The 26,566-nt window shown below is 35.4% G+C and overlaps 3 protein-coding genes across 3 annotated transcripts in view; all 3 read right to left on the bottom strand.

Moving 5' to 3' along the window:
* kcc (solute carrier family 12 member kcc) overlaps positions 1 to 26,566 on the bottom strand; it is a 650,839-nt gene that overhangs the window by 513,359 nt on the left and 110,914 nt on the right. The window lies entirely within an intron of this gene.
* LOC135843379 (tubulin beta chain-like) lies at positions 7,809 to 10,118 on the bottom strand. Its single transcript, XM_065361246.1, has 6 exons — positions 10,062 to 10,118; positions 9,877 to 9,985; positions 9,337 to 9,532; positions 8,982 to 9,141; positions 8,376 to 8,857; positions 7,809 to 8,196 (listed from the first exon to the last, which is right to left on the bottom strand). The coding sequence occupies exons 1-6, from the start codon at positions 10,116 to 10,118 to the stop codon at positions 7,866 to 7,868; spliced, it is 1,335 nt and encodes a 444-aa protein (XP_065217318.1). The 3' UTR covers positions 7,809 to 7,865.
* LOC135844469 (uncharacterized) lies at positions 18,495 to 25,059 on the bottom strand. Its single transcript, XM_065362685.1, has 4 exons — positions 23,333 to 25,059; positions 22,860 to 22,962; positions 22,535 to 22,749; positions 18,495 to 19,660 (listed from the first exon to the last, which is right to left on the bottom strand). Exons 1-4 carry the CDS (start codon positions 23,525 to 23,527, stop codon positions 18,668 to 18,670), a joined length of 1,506 nt encoding a protein of 501 aa, XP_065218757.1. The 5' UTR covers positions 23,528 to 25,059; the 3' UTR covers positions 18,495 to 18,667.

The following is a 26,566-nucleotide window of genomic DNA, read 5'->3' as shown; positions in this document are numbered from 1 at the left end:
TATGTCAACTTTGAATTGAAATTACGTGAAATTCTGAGAGAGCTTTTTTCTGGCTTATTTTCGAATCCAAAAATGGACCCTGACACCGGAAATGAATTCGCCGTCACGAAAAACCCCACGGTTAAAATTCTCATTCGATTCCACCCTGAATTCGATGGCTTATTTTTTGGCAAAAGAATGCACTCCTGCGCTTCGTATTTACGGCAAACTGGTTAGGCAATTTTATTAACACCGTGTGCAGCGGTCCGAAGTAATGATTGTTTCCATTTTTGAAAGCCTTTCCCGACTAATTTGAGGCCGCCGAGTCGGAATTCGAAGAATAATTTGAGCGCAGCGCCGGTACCTTCTTCCTCAAGTACCCAAGTGCAGACGTCTCTCTTAAAAACTGAAGTCTCAGCAACGTGAGACGCACATGACGTCACTATTGCAACTACATTTTATACAATACCAAGATCAGTGATGAAACACTAGGTATAGAAAGCCAACAATATTTGTCAATAACCTTCGCTTAAAAGTGTGAATCGTCGGCTCCCTTTTCCTCTCCGTCTAACAAACTCCTCTAGTGTTGGAGAAACTACATCAACTAGGACGTGATTTTTGTGCTCAACGACTTCAAATTAGTCAGATAAAGTCGTTAAAAATGAAAATTCGATCGCTCTTTTTGGCTCACTATATTGAGCTCTAAAACGGGCCATTCACTCGTAGGCAGAATAAAGCGCCATGGCGAGAATCTGAAAGCTGAACTGAATTCACCGTCGCGAAACACCAACGTTACCCAAATTTCGACTCGATCAGCCCTCAAATGCTAGGTTTCTATTCACCGAAATGAAAAAAAATATGCACATTGTATTGGGAACGGGCACCTTAATACGGTGGGTTATTCAGTTTTGAACGAAAGTATTATTTACATTTTTTTCACTGTTGTTTTTGGCCAAATTACAATTTACGGGTAATTACCGGGCGATTTAAGGCGAAGTGAACAAACTAACCAAGTATTTTTGGTTTGTTTGCTCAACGAATCAGTCGACAATATTTGGTTAGCTTGCTCACTTTGCCTTAAATCGCCCGGTAATTACCCGTAAATTGTAATTTGGCCAAAAACAACAGTGAAAAAAATGTAAATAATACTTTCGTTCAAAACTGAATAACCCACCGTATTAAGGTGCCCGTTCCCAATTTTATTAACACCGTGTATTGCTCGATGTAAGGCAGGCCTCTATGACGTCTAGTCACTGTTGCTGATTCTGCGGACCATAATACAATTTTCAACGAGGGCCTTTCTTGGACCAGGGCTTCCAACACCACATAATGAAGGGAAATACGAGTATATAATCGCACGACAGAAAAAATTGTATGAACGACACTAGTCAACGGCAATATAAAAGCTGTGGTAGCGACAACTTAGGTCTTCACAACGACGGGGTTTCAACGACAAAATAATGAGTCAGCACAACTATTTTTAATTATAAATCACGACAGTTCTTCCCGCCAAAAAAACATGTCTAAGCGACAGAATACAATTTTAAACGACAGACACAAAAAAGCCTACCAGTGGGCGCTTAAAAATACCAAAGTCATTCAAAATGAAGAGGTAGATGGAGATAGTGATTATTAATATTATTACACAACAGCTAGCATCATGCACTCGCTAATTAATTGCAGTTAAATTGCTGCGAAAATATCAATCTTAACCTGGTCAGTGAACATCGACCTTTCATTCTGGAGAATAAAAGGTCGATGGCAGTGGACTGATTTTGAAGAGTTTTCAAAATTATCACGCGGAATTTGGCGGATACAAAATCAATTTCTAAGTCCCAGCCTATGTCTGATATTTAAAAAAAATAATGTAAACATGTATTGGGTATGCAGATACGGTTGTAGTTAGTTCCAAGTACCTGCAGCCGCCAAATCCGTACCACTAGGCCAGAACTGAAAAAGAGACCAACCTTAACTAGTTATAAAAGAGCGTTATAAACATAATAATTAGGTATCATTTTATGAAAATTTTAAAACTTTTTTTTTCATTTTATTAGATTCGTAACTTTTTTTGGTAAAAATAGGCGTGTTGACGGATTTTTTTTTTTTTAAATGGACATGTTAACAGATATTTCTGTCGTGATTTTTTTCTATTGTCGTACAATTTTGGTCGGCCACTTCTTTCATTTGTCGGGCCTGTTGTTTAGACCACCTTTTCTGTCGTGCGATTCACCTATTATACCCCAAATAAATCGGTCTTTATCTGAAGTGTGAAGCATTGTTGTAGGTAAGGTATCATCATTGTTGCAGCTTTTGCCTCATCATGCTTCTGTTGCCACTGACGATCTCTCTCGTGCTATATTCATCACCCTGCCATCGTTGTAGAGCTGAGAAAATTTCAAACAGAAAGTTTCTTCTTTATTTTTCACTACGCGAACAAGTTAACATTTCAACTTGATGAAATGTGTTAAAAGATGTACCTAACAAAACTTGTAAATTTGTTCCAAGGAGGGAATTTCATCTAGTTGAAATCGAAATAAAAAGCCTTCTATACGTAGTTTTTTCACCGGTTCGGGGTTGATGTAGAGCAAAGCAGAACGAAAAGTTGAAGGAATCGGAGGAAGAAGAGGGAAAAAAAGTAAACAGGAAGAAAATGAAAAAAGATTATCGTTATCGAAGTTACGCTTAAAGCTGTAGATATTTTTGGTTTGGTAAATTATGTAAGAATTTCGCTAGTTTCGCTATCGAATCGTTCCCCTTCACCTCTTTTTTATCGTTAGGTTCTGTTTTTTAGAAGTTTTACATTGCTACAGCCTCTTTTTTTTTTTTTCAAAAGTTCGGTACGTAGGCAAGTGTATAGGATACTAGATAGAGGTACCTACCTCAGCCAATATGCAGAAGAGAATAAAGCACAGCAAAGTCCTATGATTAGATGAACCATGTAGATTAATTAGGAAGCATCATAATGTAAATTCTAAATCAACAACGAAAGTTTCTTGAAAGTTGCAGCTTTCGTCTTCCGTACACTTTGTATGTTATTTTCTACTTCTCATTTCAGAAGTAGATGAAATGATATTTGATTTTTCTTGGCCTTCCACTGATTGAATAACAAAAATTAATTAAAAATTAAAAACATAAATGAAATCAGCAAAATTGCAACTTCTGTGTTCATCTCTTGAATATGTACATGTAAGTACTATTTAATTTCATAAACTTATCCCACGATAATAAAATACGAGTACGATACTATACTTGAATCGGAATAAATCATTTTAAAAAATGTGTAAAACGTAGAAATAAAAAGCAGAGATGACAAAGAAACATATGTATTCCTTGAATTCGAGTACAAGGCAGAATTTAAAAAAAAAAAAAAACAAGTAAAACATAAAGTGAAGAAAACGTGGCATAAATTTTTTAATGTTTTTATTCATTCGCGAGCTCGTACTCGACGTGGTGTTTTACCACAAGAATACATTTTAATAATACAAATGAAAAGCCGTAGTCGATACAATCTCAAGTTTATGCTCTCAGTGAAAAGTATACTGGTAGGTTATTGGCAAATGCAACCAGCGAGTTTTTTCCAATGTACTTAGGAACGTTACTATATACCTAGTACCCATTCACGAGCACTTGTTTCATGCTGTTTCATGCTCGGAATACATTTACAAAGATGCAAGTTTAGAAAAAGTTCAACTGTAGTGCTCTTTTAAACTAGTGTTGTATTTTGACTTTGCTTTCGTTGTCTATACTTTCATTTGAAGTTTAATACTCGAGAGTGTATTGAAAACCATTAAAAAAATGTAGCGGTACCTTTAACTTTACTGTAACGAAGGCTGAAGGAGATAGGTTCGTCAGAACAGAGGATGTCATTGCTGGGAACAAAACCGAAAAATCTTTCCTCCATCAACACGAATTCTAAAAAAAAAAGGCCAAGTTTCAGGTATTCAGATTTATTCAGATTTTTTTCACGATGGTCTTATTCTGACTTGACTGCTCAATAAGGTAAGGGGAAGGGGTACCAGATTAAGTTTTGAAAAAAATCAAATGTGAAGTAGCATATCGTTTGTTGATAATTTCAAAGCGCTGAATTCGAATATTGACTCATTTTTCTGATTCAACCTCTCTGAAACCTTCACTGGAGTCCTAAACTCAAAAATTGAAAATGACGCAGTAAAAACCATTCTTTGAGCTTTCAAGTGTACTCAGATTGAGTATCCAAAACGTACCACATTGAAATTTGTACATTGAAAGTCACTTTACATTTAGATAAAGTTGCCATAAAATATCAATAATTTGAAATATGGAACTCGAAAAACATATAATATGCAAACCAGACAAAAAAAATCCACACCAGAAGCAGTCATTTGAATCTGAAAAAAAAACCTTACGACGAAAAATTGAATGAGCTTTAAACAGAAAAAAAGAGAGAAAGATTAAAGAATTCGGCAGTTATTTTTGTTAGATTGCAATTCGCTCGAAACGATATCAAATATAGCGTTCCCCTCTCTCCTCGGGGCGAAAAGTAGCTTTTTCAAAGTACCATACGAATATTATACACTAGGTTGAAGCCTGCACAGCCTGCACAAGACGAATGGTGGCAGAGGGAGTCAAATGGATAGACATTTTATCGAAGGTTACACAAACACGGTGCCCGTGTTTTTTTTCCTACAGAAGGGGAAAAAAAGACAAATCCTTTTGAACATTTGACACGAAGAGGAAACGAGGTGATGACGAAGTGCGGAACACGAGCGACGATTTCCATAATAAATATTTTTTCGTGACGATTTGTGCCGAAATATTTCGTTCCAACGAACGAGGGACGAGTCGAGTCGTACCTACATAAGCCTATATACTCGCGATAGTGTGCTGAAGGGTGTGGGGGGAGGGATCGCAGATTGAAAAATACGCGTCGAATTATAGGCTTTTGCCAGCTCTCGAACACGCGATCGTCGAACGAAACGTACTGCACGTACCAATTCGAGAAATACCTAAGTAAATAATCCTCTTTAGTATATATTCGCGGATAATATACACGTTGTTAAGAAAATCTCTTTCAAGTTGGCTTACGAGCGTCGACGAGAGCGTTACCATCGTCGCGATTTTTTCCATCCCTCTGAAAGCAGCTAGGTATAGGTAGGTACGAGTACACGTAGAAAAGCGGGTACAATTTTACGAGATTGTTTAAAACGGCAAATACTTAAGCGTGATGGAAAAAACGATGGCTTTTTTCCCATTTTTACAATTAAGTTCAAAGTTTAATCGGGCGTTATAGTTTCACAGAGCTACCGGGGGTAGTAGTTTCTTCGATTCTAACAGAGTAACGTTTAAACGTCGCTCGTCTCGCGTAATTACGAACGTTACGAAGTAGAGAAAGGAGAGGGATTCGTTTCGAGTCGATTTTTCTTCTCGCTTTTTTTCACCTCCTTTTTAACTACCCCCAATGTAGACCGATACGTCTTATCGCCGCATCTTCGTGTACAAACATTGGCACAGAAAGTACTACCTGCGGAAAAAAATATCGAGCAAAAAACCTGCTAACAAGGTAGATCAAATTCAAATTCATCGTTTCACCCAGTGTGAACTGATCGAATTGACAGAATCGCATGTAGGTAAGTAATTTTTTTCCTAGTTTTTTCTCTGAGTAAGAATCAACATTAAGGTGGATCGCTAAAAAAAAAAAAGTGAAAGGATTTTAACCAATCAAATTCATTGGAACCTTTATTTTAAATCTAAGCCTACTCAGAAAAAATTTCAGTTCAGGAGGAACTTCTATGGGTTCTCGAAAAAATGAGAATTTTAGAAAAATGTTTTCGCTTCAGCTCTTACTGAACTTGCTTAAGAAAAAATGGTCCAATTTTAAAAGTGTGTATCTATTCGAGATCCTGCGTTAACCTAAACCATTATTACCTTCCAAAACCACTTTTAGGGTTGTACTGTGGCGGAATGAAATTTGAATACATATGTTACATATTAAACTCGCAGAGCTCTTTAATTTGAGCTAACCTATTAACAAATATTATATTATAAAAAGTACCGTAGTTTTGCGTGTCCAAATTTGACACTTCGAAGTAATTTTTCAAAATACTAGTTTTTCATTTCGAGAAAAGCACCGAACAGATTTGAATAAAATTAGGTACGATGGTGCGAATTATGATAAGAATGCATAATATTATTTGCTCAATTTGCCGAAAAAAAATTTCATGTTTATTTAACCCTCTTTTAAAATTTTGAATGAAAAGCATAATCCACAGTTAATTTACTACATATTAGTCATTGGTTCAGCAGAAGAAGCTGCAGCCCTGACAACGGAAATCTCATCGCACATTTTACCAATATTTTGGTTAGCTTTCCGGTGCTAAGGGACTTTAGCCAAGACCATAAATGACGAAAAAAAGTATAAAAAACGTTAAGTTAGTGATCTATTGTCGCGATTTATAATGGATTGTTGATTATTTTTTACAGACGGTTTTGAAGCTTTTAGCACATTTTTGAGTTTTTCTAAATTATTGAAAAAAAAAAATCAAAATGAATTGTTAATTAGAAACTGCAAAAAAAAATGATGCTTACAAATTTGTGCTGAAATTGATCAAAAGATTTCCATGGAGAGCTAAATACAAATTCATAGGTCCTGATCGAGTATTGGTAGCTATTTCGGGAACTGGACACCAAAAATTCACTGGAGGCTCTAAAACATCTTGAAACAGAAACACCTTTGAAGGGATGGAGCATCGTTGGAGCAAGTTAGAGCTCCTAGTCCGGACGTTGGAGCAGCAATTTTTTTTTTCTTTTTAAAAACTTTGGTAAAGCATGCGAAACAATAGCCCTACTGATGCAGCCAAAATCGGCTAAAATTACATACATATGTTGTAAGATACAGCATCTGTAGAGCTGTTTCGAGCACTCGGTTCAGATGTTAGATCACCTCCATATTCTTCCTCACCCTAAGGTATTAAAAAAAAATTAGGCAGAGTTGTTGAAATGGCAGCACTACCTTTGCTGCAAATTCAGCAAACACGCGGACAGACGACCTTGGGAGGCTAGACAAACGGGTCAATGACCTTGAGAGGCCGGACAATCAAACAAATGATCTTGAGATGGCAAAGATGCAGGTTGGTAACCTTGAGAGGTCAGACAGACGGGTCAATGATCTAAAGAGGCCTGAAAGGCAAAATGACTTTCAGTGACAGACGACCTCAAGAGGCTGAACAGGTTGTTCTGGGGTGAAGAGGGAAAGAAAAGTGCTCTAACGTCGGGAATGAGTACTCTAAACAGCTTTCTTGATGCTTTATTCTTCAACATAATATTTGCTGATTTTGCGGAACTATTGAATTACCAGCCTTACCAAAGTTTTTTCTTTTTCAAAAGGGGGAGAAGAGGTGCTGCTCCAATTATTCGAACTGGGTGCTCCAACGATGCTCCATCCTATCAAAGAGGTCTCCCCTCCCAAATACTTGAAATAATCTGAAACGCTCATTTAATCTTGACTTTTTTTTTGTTTCTTGTTCCTCAAATTGTAAACACAGAAATTCTTAGGAAGATCAAAATAAATGAATATTCTAATTTTAAAAAATTTATCGAAATCAAAAATTGACATTCAGTTTTTGAAACTAGGTCCATGTGGTTAGTGTTGTATTCGTAATTACTGAATGCTTTCAAACTGAAGTACAGGTATTTTAAATATTTCACGTCATATACCAAAAAACTTCATTCATGGAAAAGCTTATCCAGACTGACTTAGTAAGTAAGTTTAATATCCCAATATTCGAACACGAAATTAAAACGGGGGAAAAATAAGGAAAAATCATACGAATTGTTTAACTTAATCCAACGTTAATTTTATTATAATAAATTGCAATAGGTACTGTACATTTAGGTAAGCTTATTGAATACTAAGAAACAGTGGAACCTGTATCCTCATCATCTCCGGATTCTATTTCGGCTTCTTCGTAAATATGATACTCGTCGCAAAGGTTATTCATATTAAATTCAGAGATAGTGAAATCTTCCTCGTCTACGCCTTCACCTTGGAACCAATGCAAGAAGGCTTTACGTTCGAACATTATGGAAAATTGATTAACGATACGTTTGAATATTTCTTGTATGGCGCTCGTATTCATAATTCCTGTCGCTGTTTTATGGAATCCCAAAGGTGAGATATCGCATACCGTTGTCTTAATCCCATCCGGAATCCAATCGGTAAAATACGATTCGTTTTTATGCCTGAAGAATAACCAAACAAATGTAGGCATAGATCAAATGAGCTTGACATTCGAGTTAAACCTCAAGATGAGCTCATTACGAAAGACATTTTTTCACTAGAAAGGTACACTTTCGAAGAACAGCCTTAAATTAGAGCGATAAAAAAAGAAAACCCCATAGAAAAAAAACAATCAACACACCTCAACTGTACAATTTGTTGCTCGACTTGTTTAGCGGAAACTTTACCACGGAAAATGGCCCCAACAGCGAAAAACTTCCCCTTCCTGGGATCAATATCGGCCATCATGTTTTTCGGATCGAAAATCTGCACGATTAAATCGCTAACAGTGGCACTACTCGTGAGCGGTGCGAAAGAAGGAATCAAGAAGTGCAGTCTGGGAAAAGGTACCAGATTCACTGCTAGTTTTCGAAGATCACCGTTCAACTGACCAGGAAATCGGAAAGCTGCAGTGATACCGGACATGGTATTCGCTACGACGTGGTTCAGTTCGCCATAAACTGGTTGTTTTTTCTTCAAAGCGAACATACCGATGTTGTACAGGGCTTCGTTGTCGATCGTGAAACAGGTATCGGTGAATTCTACCAATGTGTTGGTTGATAAAACAGCGTTGTAGGGTTCGACTATCACATCAGATACCTGGAATATTCTCAAAGATTGATTTCGTCATTTGTAAATTTACCTAGCCCAAAACCACCCCACCGTAGCAGAGAGAAGCGACAGCAATTTCGTCGGAATATTCTCATGCGACAGAAAGCCTCTCTCCAGCAGTAAGATAAGCACTCACTTTAGGCGAAGGTATCACTGTATGCGTACTAATTATCGGGTCAGGGTACATATCGCGAATACGTTCTATCATCAAGCACCCTAAACCGGATCCGGTACCTCCACCGATAGAGTGCACAATCTGGAACCCTTGCAAACAATCGCAGTCCTCGGCTTCTTTTCTATAAAAGTAAAATGTGTCAAGCACATATCTATCTGTTGTTGAGAAAAAAAATAACTGCGTCAAGCCTCGCCGCGAGTATCAACGTAATAGCCGAATTTTCCTTCGAAAGATTTAATTTTTTTGTTTTTCAAAAAGTTCAGAAAGTTGGCTGAAAAATTCGTCTAAAACCTAACGAAACTCACTTCAATAATACCTGATACGTTCTAAAATCCTAGACGAGAGTTCCAAGCCTTCGCTGAAGTACCCTTTGGCCCAATTCTTTCCAGCCCCTGATGACCCAGCGACGAAACTATCCGGTTCGAAAAGTTTTCCAAATTCTTTTTCTCTAATCGAATCAAACACTCCGGATTCCAAATCCGCCAATATTGTTCTTGGCACATATCGAGAATCTAATTGCGTCGCAAAAGAACAGAATAGAAAAATTGACCAAGCATGTTGCAGCAAAGTACAGTCAAATTGTAACGTTTTTCATCTACTTTCCGAATCGAGAAATTCGAAAAAAAAAATTAAAAAGGGATTGAAACGTTTAGAACTTAGATCGTCTTGCTTGGGCAGAGTAAAATGAAACAAATTCACCGTAACCTTCTAATGATTAGGTAACAACTTCAAACTACGTGCATATGAAAAGTTAAGAGGAGTATAGTAAGTAAATTAAAGAGGTATATCGGAAACATAAACTTATCTAGTGACAGTTGTGAAAATGCAAACGTTTTCATGAAAAAGTCAAACTCACTATCTACTTCGCGAAAATAAACGTTAATTCCTTTCAGCTGACAAGGATCTTCACCGCAGTGTAACCCTTCCACGTTAATTCCATGCTCGGCTACGATCACTTCCCAAAACTGCAACGTGAATGATAAAAATATCTACGTTTTTTTTTATTATCTCGTACCCTGTGTCAAGGGAAGGTGTACGTACCTTGTATCCGATTGAATTACCACACTGACCAACATGCACGCTGATTATTTCTCTCATTATCGATGCTGAATTACGTAAGAGTTGATTTTTTAAATACTCGTCAAGTAATTTTGTTGCATCAACACCATCGTTTAATTATTTAAATATTTTGCAAATTATATCACTCGATATTTTTCGTGCGAAACAGTAGCGCGTATTTTTATTTGCATCAATTATCATTATTGTTATTTGTTTACTTGATTCTAATTTGATATCATCGAATTGTTGTACTATTTTCAGCAGCCAGTAATTTCATGATTTTTCAAATAATTTATTTATAATGCTCTACACTGTTGGTTGTCTCCTGTTGACTGATCAAATTCCAAACATGTCCATAGGGACATGGCAAAAAATGGCTGCGAGCCTGCCACAGCTATCTTGCAGCCAATGATATTTAAGCGTTCACATGACATTGACGTCAGCTTCATTCAGCCAATCAAACTGATGCTTTTGGTTTCTTACCTTCAAATTGATAAGGGAGCCAGGCGCGTCCATTTTTTGCCATGTCCCTATTTTATTCGGAGACATTTGCCTATTATTAGCCAATCAATTTTCCAATTCAAACTATTAATTTGTGCATCATAAAGTTTGTTTATACCTCAAGTAAACCCAAATTTTGACAGCCAAAGTGAACGCACCCCAGCGTACACCGTTCCATATTCGCGAATTCACGAATCGCTTGGATCGCTGTTGTTATTGTCTGAAAAGGGGGAACTGGAGACTATTGACCAATCAGATTACAATTCACAACGCAAAAATTAATAATTTAGTGGCCAACAATTTTTTTTCTTTACTCAAAGACATCAAACGACTCTTTTGCTGATATACAATTTTCTCATTTTTGTTTAAAATACGTTTGCAAATAAGTTCTGGTGTCGTGAATTTTTTCAATTACTCAAATCCGAATCATTCAGTTGCAAATTTGAGTTGAAAAATATTCCACAATATAAAAATGTCTTATCACAATTTTGCACAGTTCCCCCTTTTCAGCATTTACACAAAAATCCGCCAGATGTCAGCCACTTAGTGTGAATTCGCGAATATCGATAGCGCCCTGCATAGATACGTAATTCTACTTTTGGTACCCAAAACTCAAAAACAGTAATGTTAATATAAAGCTGCCAACAATTTTTGAAATTATACTTGAATTAAATCTTTTTTTTTCATTAATTTGAAAATAACTTCCCGACATTTTGTTTGACTTTTGCAAAAAATCATGTAGCGTTCCAACCAATGATATTTCATCATCAAGTTGATAGCAAAAAGCAAATCCTTGATTTAAAACTTTGTTGTAGAGGGAACTTTTATAGACCAGGTTTTCAATTTCTCTCCACCAACTTATTTCAATTTTTCGCTGCTCAAAAGCTATACTTAGATAAAAAGTTGTGCTTGAGACACTAAAGTAGCTTATTTTGCCTAGTTGATCAGGGAGGGTCATATGTGTACAGCGAAAAAATCCGAAAAAAGTGTTCGAAAATCAACGACTTTAACTGTAAGTTGGTTTTGATATGTGATTTATGTATATTGTAATTAAAAAAGATTTTAAGCACGCAGTTTTTTAAATCATTTCGAAAATGTTATTTTAAAAACCGTCAAGTTGAAAAAAAAAAATTGAAAAATCCAAAGCATGGTCAGTTAATCAACCCAAGTTCAAAATTCAATTTTAAAAAAAAACATGATGTAAGAATAAAATTAATAATCTCATCGTGAAGTTTCATAATTTCTGTTGCGATTCCTAGGAGTGAAATTTTTGAAATACTTATTATTATATGTGACTGTCCGCGATAAAACCGACTATCCGTCGCAAAAATCGAAAAATGTTTTTTCGCCTATTTTTGGGCCCTAAATGGTGTAGGGAACAAAAATTCGCGAAAAAAAATTTTCAATTTTTTGCGACGGATGGTCGGTTTTATCGCGGACGGTCACATATAAAGGAGCGTACACACGATCCAATATATTTGACAAACCAGGTTTGTCAAATTGACATCGTTGATAAAATTTATCAACATATAATCAACATATATTTGGTTGCATGGAAAGTCAAATATATTAGATCATGCAAACGCTATGATAATCTAAGTTTTTTTTCCAAATTTTCAACGTTTTGTTGATCGATGACACCAATTCTGAAAATAGAAATTATTTATATTTTCAAAATTATTTTCAGAGTTGTGTCTATGGTGTCTCCGATCAACAAAACGTTAAAAATTTGAGAAAGACATCATCAGAGCGTCCACACAACCGAATATGTTTGATTAAATTCAATTTGATTTGACAAATCGAGTTTGTCAAATATATTGGATCATGTGTACGCTCCTTAACTGATGAAATCTCAAAAAAAAAATTACAAATTCAGAAATCAATTGATTGTTTTGGAATATAGGTACAAAGGTCGAGTGATGACTGGAAACATAAAATTTGTAGGTGATCTAATTTTTGAAGAATCCGTGTTTGGTTGGCTTACCATTGGGCCAATCAAAGTTTCACCATTGGATAAAAAGTGTGGTTTGCCAAGTAAAACCACACACGATATGTTGGCAAAATTTTGGGAAGTCGAGGAAGTTATTCCGCCCAAAATAACGCTGAGTGAGCATGAACTGTGGGAAAATCACTTCCGAAGTATCCTGATAGTCGTTTCTAAGTGCGCTTGCCGTTCAAGTCATCAACGGAGAATCTTGGTAATACCAACTAACAGACGCACAGTGCTACACACGGTGCTCAGAAATATCGGGTACCCCAAAGAAAGTTTTTCATGAAAAATTAGGTTGGCAACGTGAAATAGATGCATATGATTGGTGGAATGTTATCTCTCCAGTCCAACAACCAATCATGTGAATCATTATCATTATCATCATTCTTTGTAACCAACCGAAGTATTTCGCAGAAAACTTTTTTAGGGGTACCCGATATTTCTGGGCACCCGGTACATGATAGACCAAGAGAAGCTCAAATTCCAAGTTAACGATAAATGGCAATAGAAGGTCGATACGCGATAATTGTTATTTTCGACCCTACAGTGATGAAAATGGTGCTGTACATTCGCTTTTATTCTGCAATCAGAACCGTTGGCAACAAAAACTACTCGCAGGGTATGGTAGTGTTCGTTTACTACATAGATGCTACGTACAAAACTATGAAATACGCACATTCCACTTTTCTTCCTTACAATAAGGACAAATGTAAACCACATTGTGGTAGGAATTTTTATTGTACAACATGAGAATGCAGATTCGATCGTGGAAGCATTACAGATCTTTAAGGGTTGGAATGAAAATGGCTGGAATCATCAATACTTCATGACAGATTTCTGTTGGGCAGAAATCAATACAATCGAAACAGGTAAGCAGCTTTCACAGAGAACAGTTTGTTTCTAAATTTGTAAGTAAATTTTTTTTTTGAAGGTGTTTACAAAGATTATGTATTTGTAAATCTTGTTGCGATTTCATCAATTTCAATAATAAGTTTTTCAAAAAATTTCACTAGAAACCTCAACAGAAATTATGGAAACTTCACGATGAGATTAGTAATTTTATTTTTACGTTTTTTTAAAATATTTTTTTAAATGATTGAATTTTGAACTTACACTTGCGGGTTGTTATACCTATCTGTTATATCCCTACCTTTTGTTATCTCTACTTGAGGCTTTTAATGAAAAGGCCGAATCATTTATACATTATAAACAACGTTTCGAAAGTTATGCTTCCAGAAAAAGTCTAGAACTGAAAAAAGATGCAGATCAATACGTCATCATATTACTGCTCGATTCAATTGGCGCAAAATACTTTACCATGATCGCGGATCTAGCCGTGCCTAAACCGCAGAATCACTTAAATGTATTCCATTTTTTTTTCTTAACTGGGCGGAGTTTTTGCTTTTTAAAGTATGTACTTTTTCAAAATATACCTACCTTATCACTATTTCATTTTTTTTTTTTTAAAGAAGACATTATTTTTAATGCTATTTATTTTACTCTCTAAATTTGAAGCAGTCAAATTTCACTGCTTAGCAGTCACGACATTTTGCCTTTTTAAAAGCAGTAGTTTTTTACTGCTAAACAGTGAAAAATCTACTGAATTGGTCAGTAAAAAATCATTTTGACTGACCAATTCAGAAGATTTTCTACTGTTTTGCAGTAAAAAACTACTGCTTTTAAGAAGGCAAAATGTCTTGACTGCTAAGCAGTGAAATTTGACTGCTTCAAATTTAGAGAGTAGGTATTACACCTCACTTATGTAGCTCACACCCAAGACTTCTTTTCTAATTAGATGCCAGAACTTTTAAAGATATCGTCTCTGAAACTTGAGTATAATCTATCAATAATGGTTGGCAGTTCGTCATCATACATGGTGTTGAAAACTGCTCTGTGGCTCTTTCCTTTGATCTTTGTAGATATATGCCAAAATTTTCGCACTTTAAAAATTGACAAAATTTTTGAGTTTTATTAAAATGTATAAATTATGATTTTTTTCCCGTAAAAAAACAAAAATTGTAGCGAATTCGACGTATTTTTAGTCATTTTTGTTTCATTTAAATTAGATGAAAAAATTGAATGAAAGAATGAGAAACTGAATTTCGTTGGACTGAGCATACACAAGACTTCCTTGTTATAATGGGTACCATGTTATTCGAATGTTCAAATAGCAAAAATATGGACCATTTTGATGCATTCAAGGGAGCAGCTTTCGATTTCAGCTGAAGATTGTTCCGACAGGGTGCCAACTTTTTGTTCCCTGTGTTGCCAATTACAAAAAATCGAGAAAAATATCAAAAAAAAGACAAATTTTTTCAAGTTCCTGCAGTTGAAAATACTCCATGCACAAAAAATTTGCACCACTGCTTCTAAAATATTTCCTCCGTCGCAGATATGGTGAAACATTCTGTTATGTACAGGAAACGATTCACCAAATTCCATCTTTATACGATCATATAGGTTTCAATTTGAGTGTACTTGGTGTGATTCATGTAGTTGGAGAGTCGCGACAATCCCAAAAAAATGTGACGTACCGTAATTTACTAATCGTTGACCAAACAGGCAATTAAAACATAATTATTTTATATTCATTATACCTATGTACAATATGTAATATGAAACATATATTTAAGTAATGAAATCCCAATTCTTAGGAAGCTTTACTATCCGTCAGTTCGGACCTTATCCGACGCCAGAATTGCCAACAATCAGCTCCTTGATCGTTAAAATTATGATAATCCAGTCGGATATGTTCCGCAAAATTTCAGGCAAAATGCTGAATTATATTGCACCAGAAGATCAATCTGAAGAAGCAGAGTCCTTAGCTACGCATGTTCGCCTGAAGAGTGAACTGAAAACTGTTCGGGAGGCATTAAAACGTTCATCGGTCTAGTTCTTCGAAATCTGTCCAGCTTGCATGGAAGAAATTAGGAACGTAAATTTGTGAATATTCTCTTGATTTGAGCAATTATTGTCTGTAAATTGGGTTAATTCGTGTGTAAATTCGATTATTTTTGTATAATTTGATTTGTGTTGTGTGTCAAGGTTTTAGAGCTGTGGATAGTTTAATTTTTGTACCCTTATTTGATTAATCTGTAATTTGTGTGTAAAATTTAATGCTATTTCTCATTTCCCGAGATCGCGTTCATATTCGAATGTAAACTGACCCCTCTTGCCGTAATTAATTATTGTCAAACCTCCTAATTTCGGACACAACTTTCCAACCAATAAAAAGTAAACAGTGAAAAAAATGAAACTTGGAATACTCGTATTTCTTACACATTTTCTGGTAGGAAATAGTTCATTTTTCCTTTTGATTTTGTTTTTATTGATTAAAAACCTGGTGTCCGAAATTAGAGGGTTTGACAGCAACTTGATTTTGTACAATATAGGTGTGTCAATTTAAGAAATAACGCTTTTATGATCAAAATGAAATAAAAATAGTGATCGTTGATTCTGACATTCATTTATTCGCGATATCGTGAGAGAATTGGTTTTTAAGGAATGACCAAGTTGGATGAGATTGTTATTGGACCGTAAAAGCTCTAATTCTGACTCAAAAGCAGTTACTACAAGAAATAGGTATCTACCTATAACGTCAACTTGTTACAATATTATCGTGTGTTGTGGTTAAGGATTTCCATCCTATTCATTCATAATACGAGTATTTTCTACTCTCTTAGGTTTATTTCACATTCTCGCTTTATCGAGAACGTAGTACATTACATATCTATCAGATACAAAAGTTTAGATTAAACTAAAAGGTCAGGACAACGAAGTGTAGTGAAAAAAACGTCGAATTGTTATACTAGTTTACCAATAACAATATCGTCAAAAAAAAGTTTAGACACACACGCATTATGATTTGAAATCGAATTCAAAACTGGGATGAAAAAATTATTTCTCATTCGTAGAGGAGTAAAATCAAACTAATTCGTTGAAATTTCATTTCAGGATAAACAAAAATCTCAACTTACCCAAGCAGAATGTTACTTATTTTCATGCCTGAGTAGGTACTCAGGAGTATTCTACTACTTTGAGAGCAAAAACGCTTACCTGAAACAAAGAAAAATTCAATTGTGAATTAGTTTATTTCAATTATAATCCAACTCATCATTACACTGCATCTTTCAACTTATTCTGCTGAAATTATCTTTTCTATGCAGACTAATCTCAATCTCGTTGTGTTAAAGAGTTATTTTTGTGGTGTAAATTACTGAAAATCATAATGGCCAAATAAATTCCGAATATGACGATTACGAGTCGAACCTGGTCAAAGAACAAGGAAAGAAAGGTCTTCAATGGTACAGCAGGTAACTACATATTACTTGACTGGATCACATATTATATGGCGGATTGGTATTCTTTTGAAAAAAAGATGAACCTGATAATTGCAAAAGGGTTTTTGCCTGTTGCTCATTCATTATACTAAAAATTGTTAGGTACTTTTCATTTTTCTTTTAGAAGTTCAACTTTTAGAATAGGTACAAATTTAATTACTTAAATCACATGATCGAATTATTCTCGAATTCTAAGAAGTTGAAAATCATTCTCGAAAGTTTTTTAAAACTTCTACTCTACTCAATCGAGTAGCTTAAAACTTCCTTCTCAAATCCACCTATGAGAGGCTCATTCAAAAACTATTGTAGGAAAATTATTCTCGTTTCTCATATTAAAAGTTCAGTCATTCCACAGAGAAATCCAGACCCAACACAGTAAAAAACACACCACATCTGTCATCAAACTACCAACCAAAGAAATAAATCCACTATCTCTGATGCACCTTGTACATTACACCAAGTACATTCTCCCCCTTTACAACGCGAGCAAAACTGAATGATTTTTCGCTCGTCGAAGAAAAAATAAAAAAGAGCAAAAATACCATCACGTTAAAAGGTACTACGAGTAAAGCAAACGAGTCGGCGAGGAGTTATCGATGTCACTTTTAACGTGATAGATTGCGGTATTATATGAATACGCGTCGCGCTGCTTCGTCGACTCTATAATATGAAAACTGATTCTACAAGCTCGGGTCGCCATATCTGGCGGTAATATTAAGGCCTTTACGTGACACCCTTTTGTCCTACTTCACTCGCTAGTCGCTATCGCACGGGAGACGGTATAAGTATATCTAAAAGTTCGACGTCGTCGTCGTCGTCTCTTTCGTCCTCGTCCTCGTCCTCGTCCTCGTCACTATCATCGTGCATCACGACAGTAACGACCGAAAACAGAATCAAATGGGCATGAACTTTACACCATAAGTACATACCGCCATAGCGTATTCTCAAGAGTAAATTTCGATGAAATTACGACCCGCGCTTACATAAAATCCCTTTTTTGGTCGTTGGGTCGTTCGCAGCGACTTAAAAAGTTGTTCACTTTAGAAGAAATAAAATTTACAGGGTACTTTGAAAACACCACGACAACGTCGAGACTAATAGCGTACCTGTACTTTGTCAGCGCGCGTTTACTTGTGATGGAAAAACTTCTACAGGGTGGCGGACAGAGAAAGGGTGAAAGAAGAGGCAAATTTTACATTCGTGCTAAAAGAAAACGAGCATTTACATAGGAAGAAGCGATGCACTGGGTGCCTATAAATTGCTCGTTGATCTCAAGTATGATGGTCTTCCCCCTCCCCATAAACAAAATAACATTCGGAGAGTACAACTGTGGAAGTATGTAATCTCGAATAGTCAGCACTAAATAGTTCTTAACATTGCCCCTTCTAGTGTTTAGGATAGGCAATCCAACTCACTCTCTTGCAATCATTTATGTTCAGAAAAAGCTGAACAGGAATTTTTCGATATGGTTCCTTCCAAACTACCTATTCTTCAACCTCCCTTCCCTCTCCTTCCTCACTAATGGAAGTATCTGTTTAATTCTTGATTTTGCTCGAAACGTTCATGTAACAGAATAAAATAAAAATCATGAAAAATGTAAATATATTTCGAATTCGAGTATAAAAAACCCTTGGTTAATCATCCCAAAGTACCACAAACAGGTAGGTGTAAGGCTTCCATTACAAAATTTGCCAATTTTACACATGACAAATGAGCCAAAAAATAAATAAATAGATATTTCAGAAGCCAACCCAACTCTAAAAATTACCACATCCGGAAATATTCTGAACGACGACATTACTGACCAAACTTCTCGAACGATCCCACGATATCAAAATTGCATCATTTTGAACGAAGCAACAAGCGTACAGAAACTGCATAAATTGCAGACTCGTATCGAGACGAGTAATCGCATCGACAGTCACTTCAGCGCTATCGAGTCCGTTTAATCGTTCCTTTTGTAGTTGTTGTTTCTTAAAGGTTAATTCGAGCATTAGGCATTTATCTATCACATCGTTGAAGTAAGTCTGGAATTTGTTGCTTTCCTGCGGCTGAATATTTAGCGATTCCATGGAATGAACTGGAGGTGGTTGCGGATTCGCCGAATGATTCAGTACGACGTTCCTCATGTACCTCGACTCATTATCCGGTTCTGTCTCATAAATGGTCAACGATTCTTCCAAATTAGCCAAATCAGCGTGATACTGCTGCGGTGCTTTACCAGAACTATAAGAAGTTTTTTCTAGTTTAAGGGTATCGTTAGCTTTGGAGAGTTTCGATATGTGAACAACTTGTACTACCCCTTTTTTAGGAGTAGTTGTCTCAGGTAAAGTGCGTAAATCTGTAATGATTTCTGTAGCCGAAGAAGGTGGTAGTTTGGTAAAAGGGGGTGTTTTTTCAGTCATCGTCGATCTCGAAGCTGTTAATGATTTCCTCCAGGGTGAAATGAGACCTCGCATGAAACGAAATACTGGTACAGCTACGAACGATACCATACGTCTGACGAAAGTGAACAGTTTACCGACGAAAAATAAAGCTCGAGGTTCGGCGTCTACGGGAATCGTGTCTGCTTGACGTTTGCTCATGATTTTTGAAGATGGTGAAGCGTTTACGTTGGGCGGAGAGGTTGTGGAGTTGAGAGAGGTGAAATAGAAACCGTGGATTTCACCGTGAAGCGTGTCTTTAGTTCTGGGATGGTTGATTGTGGCGGTCGAGTTGCTCGCAGGTATGTACCAATTTGTGTTTGAAATCTGAAAATGATAGAACATTGAACAGTACAGAAGAGAGTATGGAAGAGTTGACTGGGGAGAATTCGTTGTAAGAGAACGAAAAATTTTTAGTGAATTTAGGTAAGATCAACATTCAACTTGATAAGGAATTGGCTCAATGGTCGTTGACAATGATGGTGAAATTCGTTTAGTAGGTATCTTATTTTTCCAAGTTTCCAAAAGTTCTTTTCAAACCTCAAACGATATAGCACCACTCAAATTTTGGACAAACTTTTGGTCCAAAAAAATATATCCATGTCAACGAGTAGGTAAAAGTGAATAAGAATCGAAGTCGATTTTGAAAAAAATACATACGGATGAACAGCTAGCCAAAAGCTGTGCAGATTTTTGCACTAAGCCAAAAGCTAAAAGTTTGCAAGCTTCATTTTTTCCAAGCCAAAAGCTGGCCAAAAGTTTCATTTTTGGGAGAGCTTTTTCAAAGGCTTTTTCACAGATGAATTCTCTGAATTCAGAGGAAACAGAAAAATGAAAAAAATTTCATTATCTAATTTTTAATTTCCGTTTTTCGTAAGTTGACGATGAATCAGCTAAAAGTTTAAAGCCGAACGCTTAAAGCTAAGAGCTTAATGAAATGTAGCCGAAAGCTGCTAAATAGGAAAACCATTGCGAGCCGGAAGTTTGGCTAAATCAAGACATAAAAATCGAGATAGCTGAAAGCTAAAGCCAAAAGTTTTAATTATGAAGTTTTAAGCTAAAAGCCGAATAAATCTCATTTTAAGACTTTTCATCCCTGAAAATACATTCAGATGGTATTTTCTAAAAAACAACATGAATGTTTATTGTTTGTTGAGGATATTTTTTGAAAAACAACATTACGTAGATGAAAATCAGTACTTGTAAGGTGGTTTTTTCAAATTTTGGTGTAGAATTTGACAGTTCTTGGAGAATAACATTAACTAGGCGAAGAATCATAATACATAAGGTATTTAATAATTAAAAACCTTATGAATTACGATTCTTCACCTTGCTAACGTTGTTTTCCAAAAACTGTCAAATTCAACACCAAAGGGAAACCACCTTACAAGTTTGAGTTTTCTGTCTATTTAATGTTGTTTTTCAAACCAAAAAAAAAGCTTAAATAAACATGCATCCATTTTTTAAAATTATTATTTTTTAATGGATGCATGATTATTGTTTATTTAGGCTATTTTTTTTTTTTGAAAAACAACCTTAAATGAACAGAAAGCCAGAACTTGTAAGGTGGTTTGTAAAATTTGATGTTGAATTTGATAGTTTTTGAATAACAACATTTAACTAGACGAAGAATCATAATTCATAAAGTTTTATTAGACAATTGAATCGGTCAGTGCAGAAAGGTAACAAGTCACATTTTTGAAAAAAAATTTTTTTGCGGAAATGGGGGTTTCAAAGTATGGCGGGTCGACTGGTGATGTCAGATTTCCGCAAAACTGCCGGGAAAGTGGTATTTGGGCGCAGAAAAAGGGCGGATCCGCATTTATGACTTTTTTGTAAAATTTTTTAAATTCCTTGAAAAATAACTAACATTTTTGAGAAGACCATTTTTTGAAATTTAAGTTATTCTCTGAACTGAAAAAGGATGAAAAAATTAACAACTTCGACAAAAAGTCTTAGAACTCAAGGGGTTTTTGGTCAATTTAAACGGGATAGCAGTCTAAATGATGTACTTAGATGTAGAATCAAGCCCCATTCGTGCCCGAGAAATTTCGAAAGAAATTTTGTCAATTCAGTGCAGAAAGGGTCTAAGTCCCATTTGTTTAGGCAGCAACAGCACTGGCGCACGTGAATATTTTTTTTGGAAACTGCGCTAAAAGTTGTGTCTTGGGGTCCTCTTTCAATGACCTTAAGCATGTTTACTGAAATTTTTTGATTTTTGAATGAATCAGTTTTTTGTTATTCCTGAAAAACGCAAAAATGGACTTATGCCCTTTCTGCACTGACCGATTCAATTATATATTTTTTAACAACATCAAGTAGATGAAAAACCAGTACTTATAAAGTGGTTTTTCAAATTTGGTGTTTATTTTGATATTTTTTTGAAATCAATGAAATCCAGCTTACCAACATGTTTATTCGAGATGTTCTTTTGAAAAAAAATAACGCAAGCTAGGCGAGGCGTTGTAACTTGTAATTATCCGTAATGTGGTTTTCCACTACAAAAACAATTCGCAAGTCTATTGTTCATTCACAACATTTTTTGAAAAACAACATACCTAGAAAATAACCCGAACTTGTAAGATGGTTTTTCAAATTGTATTTTGGGTAAGTATTTTTTGAAAAACAGCGTTTGTTAAATAGAGGATCATAACTCATAAAGAGGTTTTTCGTTATTTTTTGCTCAAAGTACAAGGTAGTTCATCAAGTTTTAAGCGTTTTCGCCGTTTTTCTCTGAGACCGGAAGAATTAAAAATGAATTTTTTTCCTCGCCATTTTAGATTTCACATTTCATGGAAGTATAAGGAGAGGGGGAGATTTCAAAATCGTCTCGAATTCACGTTGTGAGAGGGAGGAGGAGAAAACAGGATTATTTTTGTGCAAGAATTGCAACAATGAAATGAATTCTTCGGTTTGGGGGGGGGGATGATAATTTTTTGCCAGATTCCATAAAATTCTTCGTTTTCCAAGAACTGTCAAAATCAACACCAAAGTTTGAAAACCCCTCTTACAATGACTGATTTTTCATCTACCTAACGTTGTTTTCCAAAAAAGATCTTCAACAAACAATAAACATTCATATTATTATTGTTTTTTAGAAAATACAATCTGAAAATATTTTTTCAAAGTCGACCAAAATTGAACAATTTTTTATGATTTTTAACAACTTTTTAGTATTAAACGATGAAAATATGTACTCACATTAGTGTAACCAAAAGATACGATGTAAGTGTTCAGAAATAGCGCCCATAAGCCTGTGGATCCTTGCCAATATTGGCAAATGTGATGCCATTGACCGGTCAAAAGTTTGGGTGCTTTTTCTTCCGAAATCAATGTGTTGAAAATTTTAAATATTACAACCGGTGTATTTTGTTTTTTCTTTATTTTCCATAAAATTAGTTGCTCTTTTTGATTTCCTGTAAATTAATGAAAATTTATTTTATTCAGTTCATTGAATATCCACTTGCCTTTTTTGTCCAGCGTTTGCAATTTGTTTCGCACAAATTGTACATTGGGAAGCACTTACCATAAGAGAAGAGTATATTTTGATCCAAAATGGTGATCGGTTTGTACCATAGACACATTGCAAAGTCCAACAAACCTTGTAAGTTTACTCCAAATTTGATGTACTGAAAATGTGTATAATTATTATTCTGTAAATTAAATTGGATGAGAGGCTCGGAAGAGTAACCATAATCGCGGAATTCATAGGTACAACGTTTCAATATCTAATTGTAAGTAAGTACATTTTTTTTTTTTTTTTTTTTTGAATACCAACCCCGTTTATTTCAATTTTTTGTAAAACTAACTTTTAAATGATTTTAAAATTAGGTACACCAAAAAATTGAAGACAAATTATAATGCATACATATTAAAGTTTTGCAAAAATAACACAAGTAGATTCAAAGCCTTCGGAAAAAAATTTAAAAATACTACAAATCATTCGAATAAAAAAAACTATAAAATTACTGTCAATTATTTTCCAAAATTTCTCCTTACCTGGCCTGTAGTTTTAGTAAACTGAATTTTTTTCTCATTCAAATACTGATACTGTTGCATCCCCTGTTGATCGAGCTCCGATTGCACAAACTCCTTGGTTTTGGCTCCGGTTACAACGAAACAACGTAAGTTAGCGATAAAAATAATAATAAATTTATCCAATTTCATCGCACCGATTACACATGCTACGTTCATGATTTATAGATACTCTGCGGATAGGTATAGGTACTTAGATTCGTCGATATTATTTTAATAAGGAAAAGAATCGTAGAAGGGGAAATGATGAATTTTACAATCACCCGCAGCACGCTGCTGGACATAATAATAATCAGCACGTGAGCTAGAGCACTGAACAATTGACAGAATGTTCACATTGAGTTGGCAGGCAGATACATTTACACATTTATTACCACTTTAGTATTCCATATGTTGTATGTGCGGTTTGAAACGGTAACTCTCTCAGGTTAATGCCAATATCCTAGGTAACTTTGGCAAGTAGAGTGGTAGTAAAACTCTCGATGATATAATTTTTAATTTAGTTTTGAAAAAATTAGATTTAGAGGGCATCTCTCTAGAAAAAAATAATACAGATGTCTAATTGAATTGTAGTTACTTCGTTGTTAATGTTGATCATGCTCTTTTGTTTTTCTCGACATCTTTGTTAGTTTTTACACCGAGGAAAATGTCACGTACTGAATCAAACTGTAAAGTGAAAGCATTATTAGTTATGTCATTGCGAATGTGCGGCGGCATTTCTTCCTTTTTATGTTTTTTATCGAGATGATTCTAATATTGTTTGTAGGTAGAGTGGGTACCTATCGACGTGTGTTTCGTTGTCGTTTGGAAATTTTTTTCCTCGAAGAAAATATTGTTCAATTTTAATAGATGAACTTTTACCATTTCGTTGACCGGTTAACGTAATAATCAAGTTAATAATTAGACTGTTGTGATATTACATAATATACTTTTTTAACTGAGTAATTCATTTTTTTTAAAAACATAAGAAAACTAAATAATGTATTAACAGTGATTATATGCATATAGGACAATTGGACGTTGAGTAGGTCTAGGTACCAGGAAAAAAAGAATAAAAATATAGTTTTGATAAAACGAGTACCAAAGCCGCAGAATTTCACTTTTTTGTGCAAGACGTCTGTTCGCATAATCATATTCAAAATATTATTGCCGCAAAAAACCACTAATTGCACGTTAATGTAGAACAGTGTAACTACCTAAGAGAAGAAACTATGTACGATGTGTATTATGGAATATGGAATGATGTTATGATATTGCACAAATTTTTGTGGTTATAACGACCAATAATATATGATTCAATTAAATGACCGAATTGATTAATTGGGATGACCGTAGTAAGATTATCAATTCTTGCTGACTTCATGCAAAAAGTTATGTTCGTACCTCGTAACAATGTGAGATTTTTTCTCACCAGGGAAGACCGGTACAAAAATCTGTGAACCGGACGAAGATGAATCGACTGAGGACTCCAAAATACAGCATCAGCCAAAATTTCAAATGCTGAAATTCATTTTTAGATTCTGAACGAATTTTTAAAAATTCAAATTTGGAACAAAATGGAAAACAAAAGAAAATTTCGCCACATTGATCTTCTACCATATTTTCGACCCCCCCCCCCCGAGTTGATCGGTGAAGGTGATGGTTCAAATCGTTTCAGCTGTAAGTGGGAGCTACCACTCAAAATTCTGAAAAAATTCTACAGATGTACCTTTTGATGCTTTTTTGAAATATTCAAGCTTCGAGGTGAGATCTCCTAATGGTGGGAGAGCACCCCCCCACCCCAATTTTGGGAAAAACTTTCGAAAAAAATCTGGGGCATGTGATATATCGAATGGTATGTTTTTAGTAACGCTGAACACGAATATGACGTTGGATTTTTGATTGGACCCAATCCACAGTCCCCAGCCTCTCCCCAAATGGGGTAAAAGTCCAAAATACGTATGGGGTTTTGTTCGTGCGGCACATGAAATAGTATGTTTTTGGTGATGCTGAATACAAATATGACGTCAGATTTTTAATTGGACCCATCCACTGCCCCCAGCACCCCCAAGGGGGGTAACCCCAAAAAAATGGTTTCGTTCGTGTGACACATGAAATAGTACGTTTTCAATATCGCTGAACACGAATATAGCCCTAATTTTTCAAATTAACCTCACCCATTGCTCCCAGAACCTATTTGTTGGGGGCCGTGGATGGGGTTCAATCAAAAATCTAACGTCATATTCGTGTTCAGCGTCACCAAAAACATACAATTCGATATATCACATGCCCCAGGTTTGTTTTTGAAAGTTTTGTTCAAAATTGGGGGTGCGGGTGCTCCCTCCCCATTAAGAGATCCCATCTCGAAACTTGAATATTTCAAAAAAGCATCGTAAAGTACATCTACGAAAATTTTTTCAGAATTTTCAAATGGCAGTTCCCACTTACAGCGTCATTTTGAAAGTTCAACTTTCAAATTTTAAAAATTTCAAAATGCTTAAAAAGTTCAAAATTCAATGCCCTTTTGAGCTGTGAAATCAGTTTTGATCAAAGTTTCATAGCTTTGGAGGAATGCGCTGCTGAAGTTGAGTACTCGAGCCAATGTGAAAATAATGGAAGGACCCTCCCACCCACTGAGAAGGGCTGGGACCAAACTGATTGCAAGGTTTCTTACTTGCTGGGTGGGTAGATATTGTGAAAAAAAAATGAGCGAAATCGAAAGACATGGCTGCCGGTTATTTTTGAAAAAAAAAAAAGCAAAATCAAAATTCGCTAAAGGCTCCAGAACGGTTTGAAACAATCACTAATCGACTCGGAAGATTGAAAATAGAGTGTAAAACCAAATTTCATATTTCTAGCTCAGTTAGACAAATTTTTGATTTTTTCCCTATTTATGGCCCAAATTTGAGTATTGTCGAGTTTTCCAAAAATTCATAAAAGAATTTTAGAATTGAAATTTTGGCTGGTGCTGTATTTTAGGGTCTTCTATCGATTCTTCTGTGTTTAGTTCGAAAAAATTTTCGCCGAATGGGCCAATTTAACTATGTATAGTGCAGGCAGTGTGAATTTCGCCTTTTTGGAAAAGTTATCGAAATTACGAAAAATTGGTTCTTTCTACAAAACTACCACAATCCAATCACCGAAAAGATAGCAAATAATCAAAACACCATCTAGGTATCGCGATAAAATCACTAAATTACTCTCTCGGTTCAACGTTGT

This window comes from Planococcus citri, chromosome 4, assembly GCF_950023065.1.
Source record: "Planococcus citri chromosome 4, ihPlaCitr1.1, whole genome shotgun sequence".
NCBI classification, from domain to species: Eukaryota; Metazoa; Arthropoda; class Insecta; order Hemiptera; family Pseudococcidae; genus Planococcus; species Planococcus citri.
This window is presented reverse-complemented; position numbering and strand designations above follow the sequence as displayed.

What these genes read in the sequence shown, in the direction of transcription:
- LOC135843379 (XM_065361246.1), bottom strand. Translation starts at nt 10,118, where the DNA reads ATGAGAGAAATAATCAGCGTGCATGTTGGTCAGTGTGGTAATTCAATC. An exon ending in GTAATTCAATCGGATACAAG is followed by an intron (nt 9,986 to 10,061) that starts GTACGTACACCT and finishes TTCACGTTGCAG; the next exon opens with TTTTGGGAAGTGATCGTAGC. An exon ending in AGGATTTTAGAACGTATCAG is followed by an intron (nt 9,142 to 9,336) that starts GTATTATTGAAG and finishes TTACTTTTATAG; the next exon opens with AAAAGAAGCCGAGGACTGCG.
- LOC135844469 (XM_065362685.1), bottom strand. Translation starts at nt 23,527, where the DNA reads ATGAACGTAGCATGTGTAATCGGTGCGATGAAATTGGATAAATTTATT. An exon ending in TTACTAAAACTACAGGCCAG is followed by an intron (nt 22,963 to 23,332) that starts GTAAGGAGAAAT and finishes ACACATTTTCAG; the next exon opens with TACATCAAATTTGGAGTAAA. An exon ending in AAATATACTCTTCTCTTATG is followed by an intron (nt 22,750 to 22,859) that starts GTAAGTGCTTCC and finishes ATTAATTTACAG; the next exon opens with GAAATCAAAAAGAGCAACTA.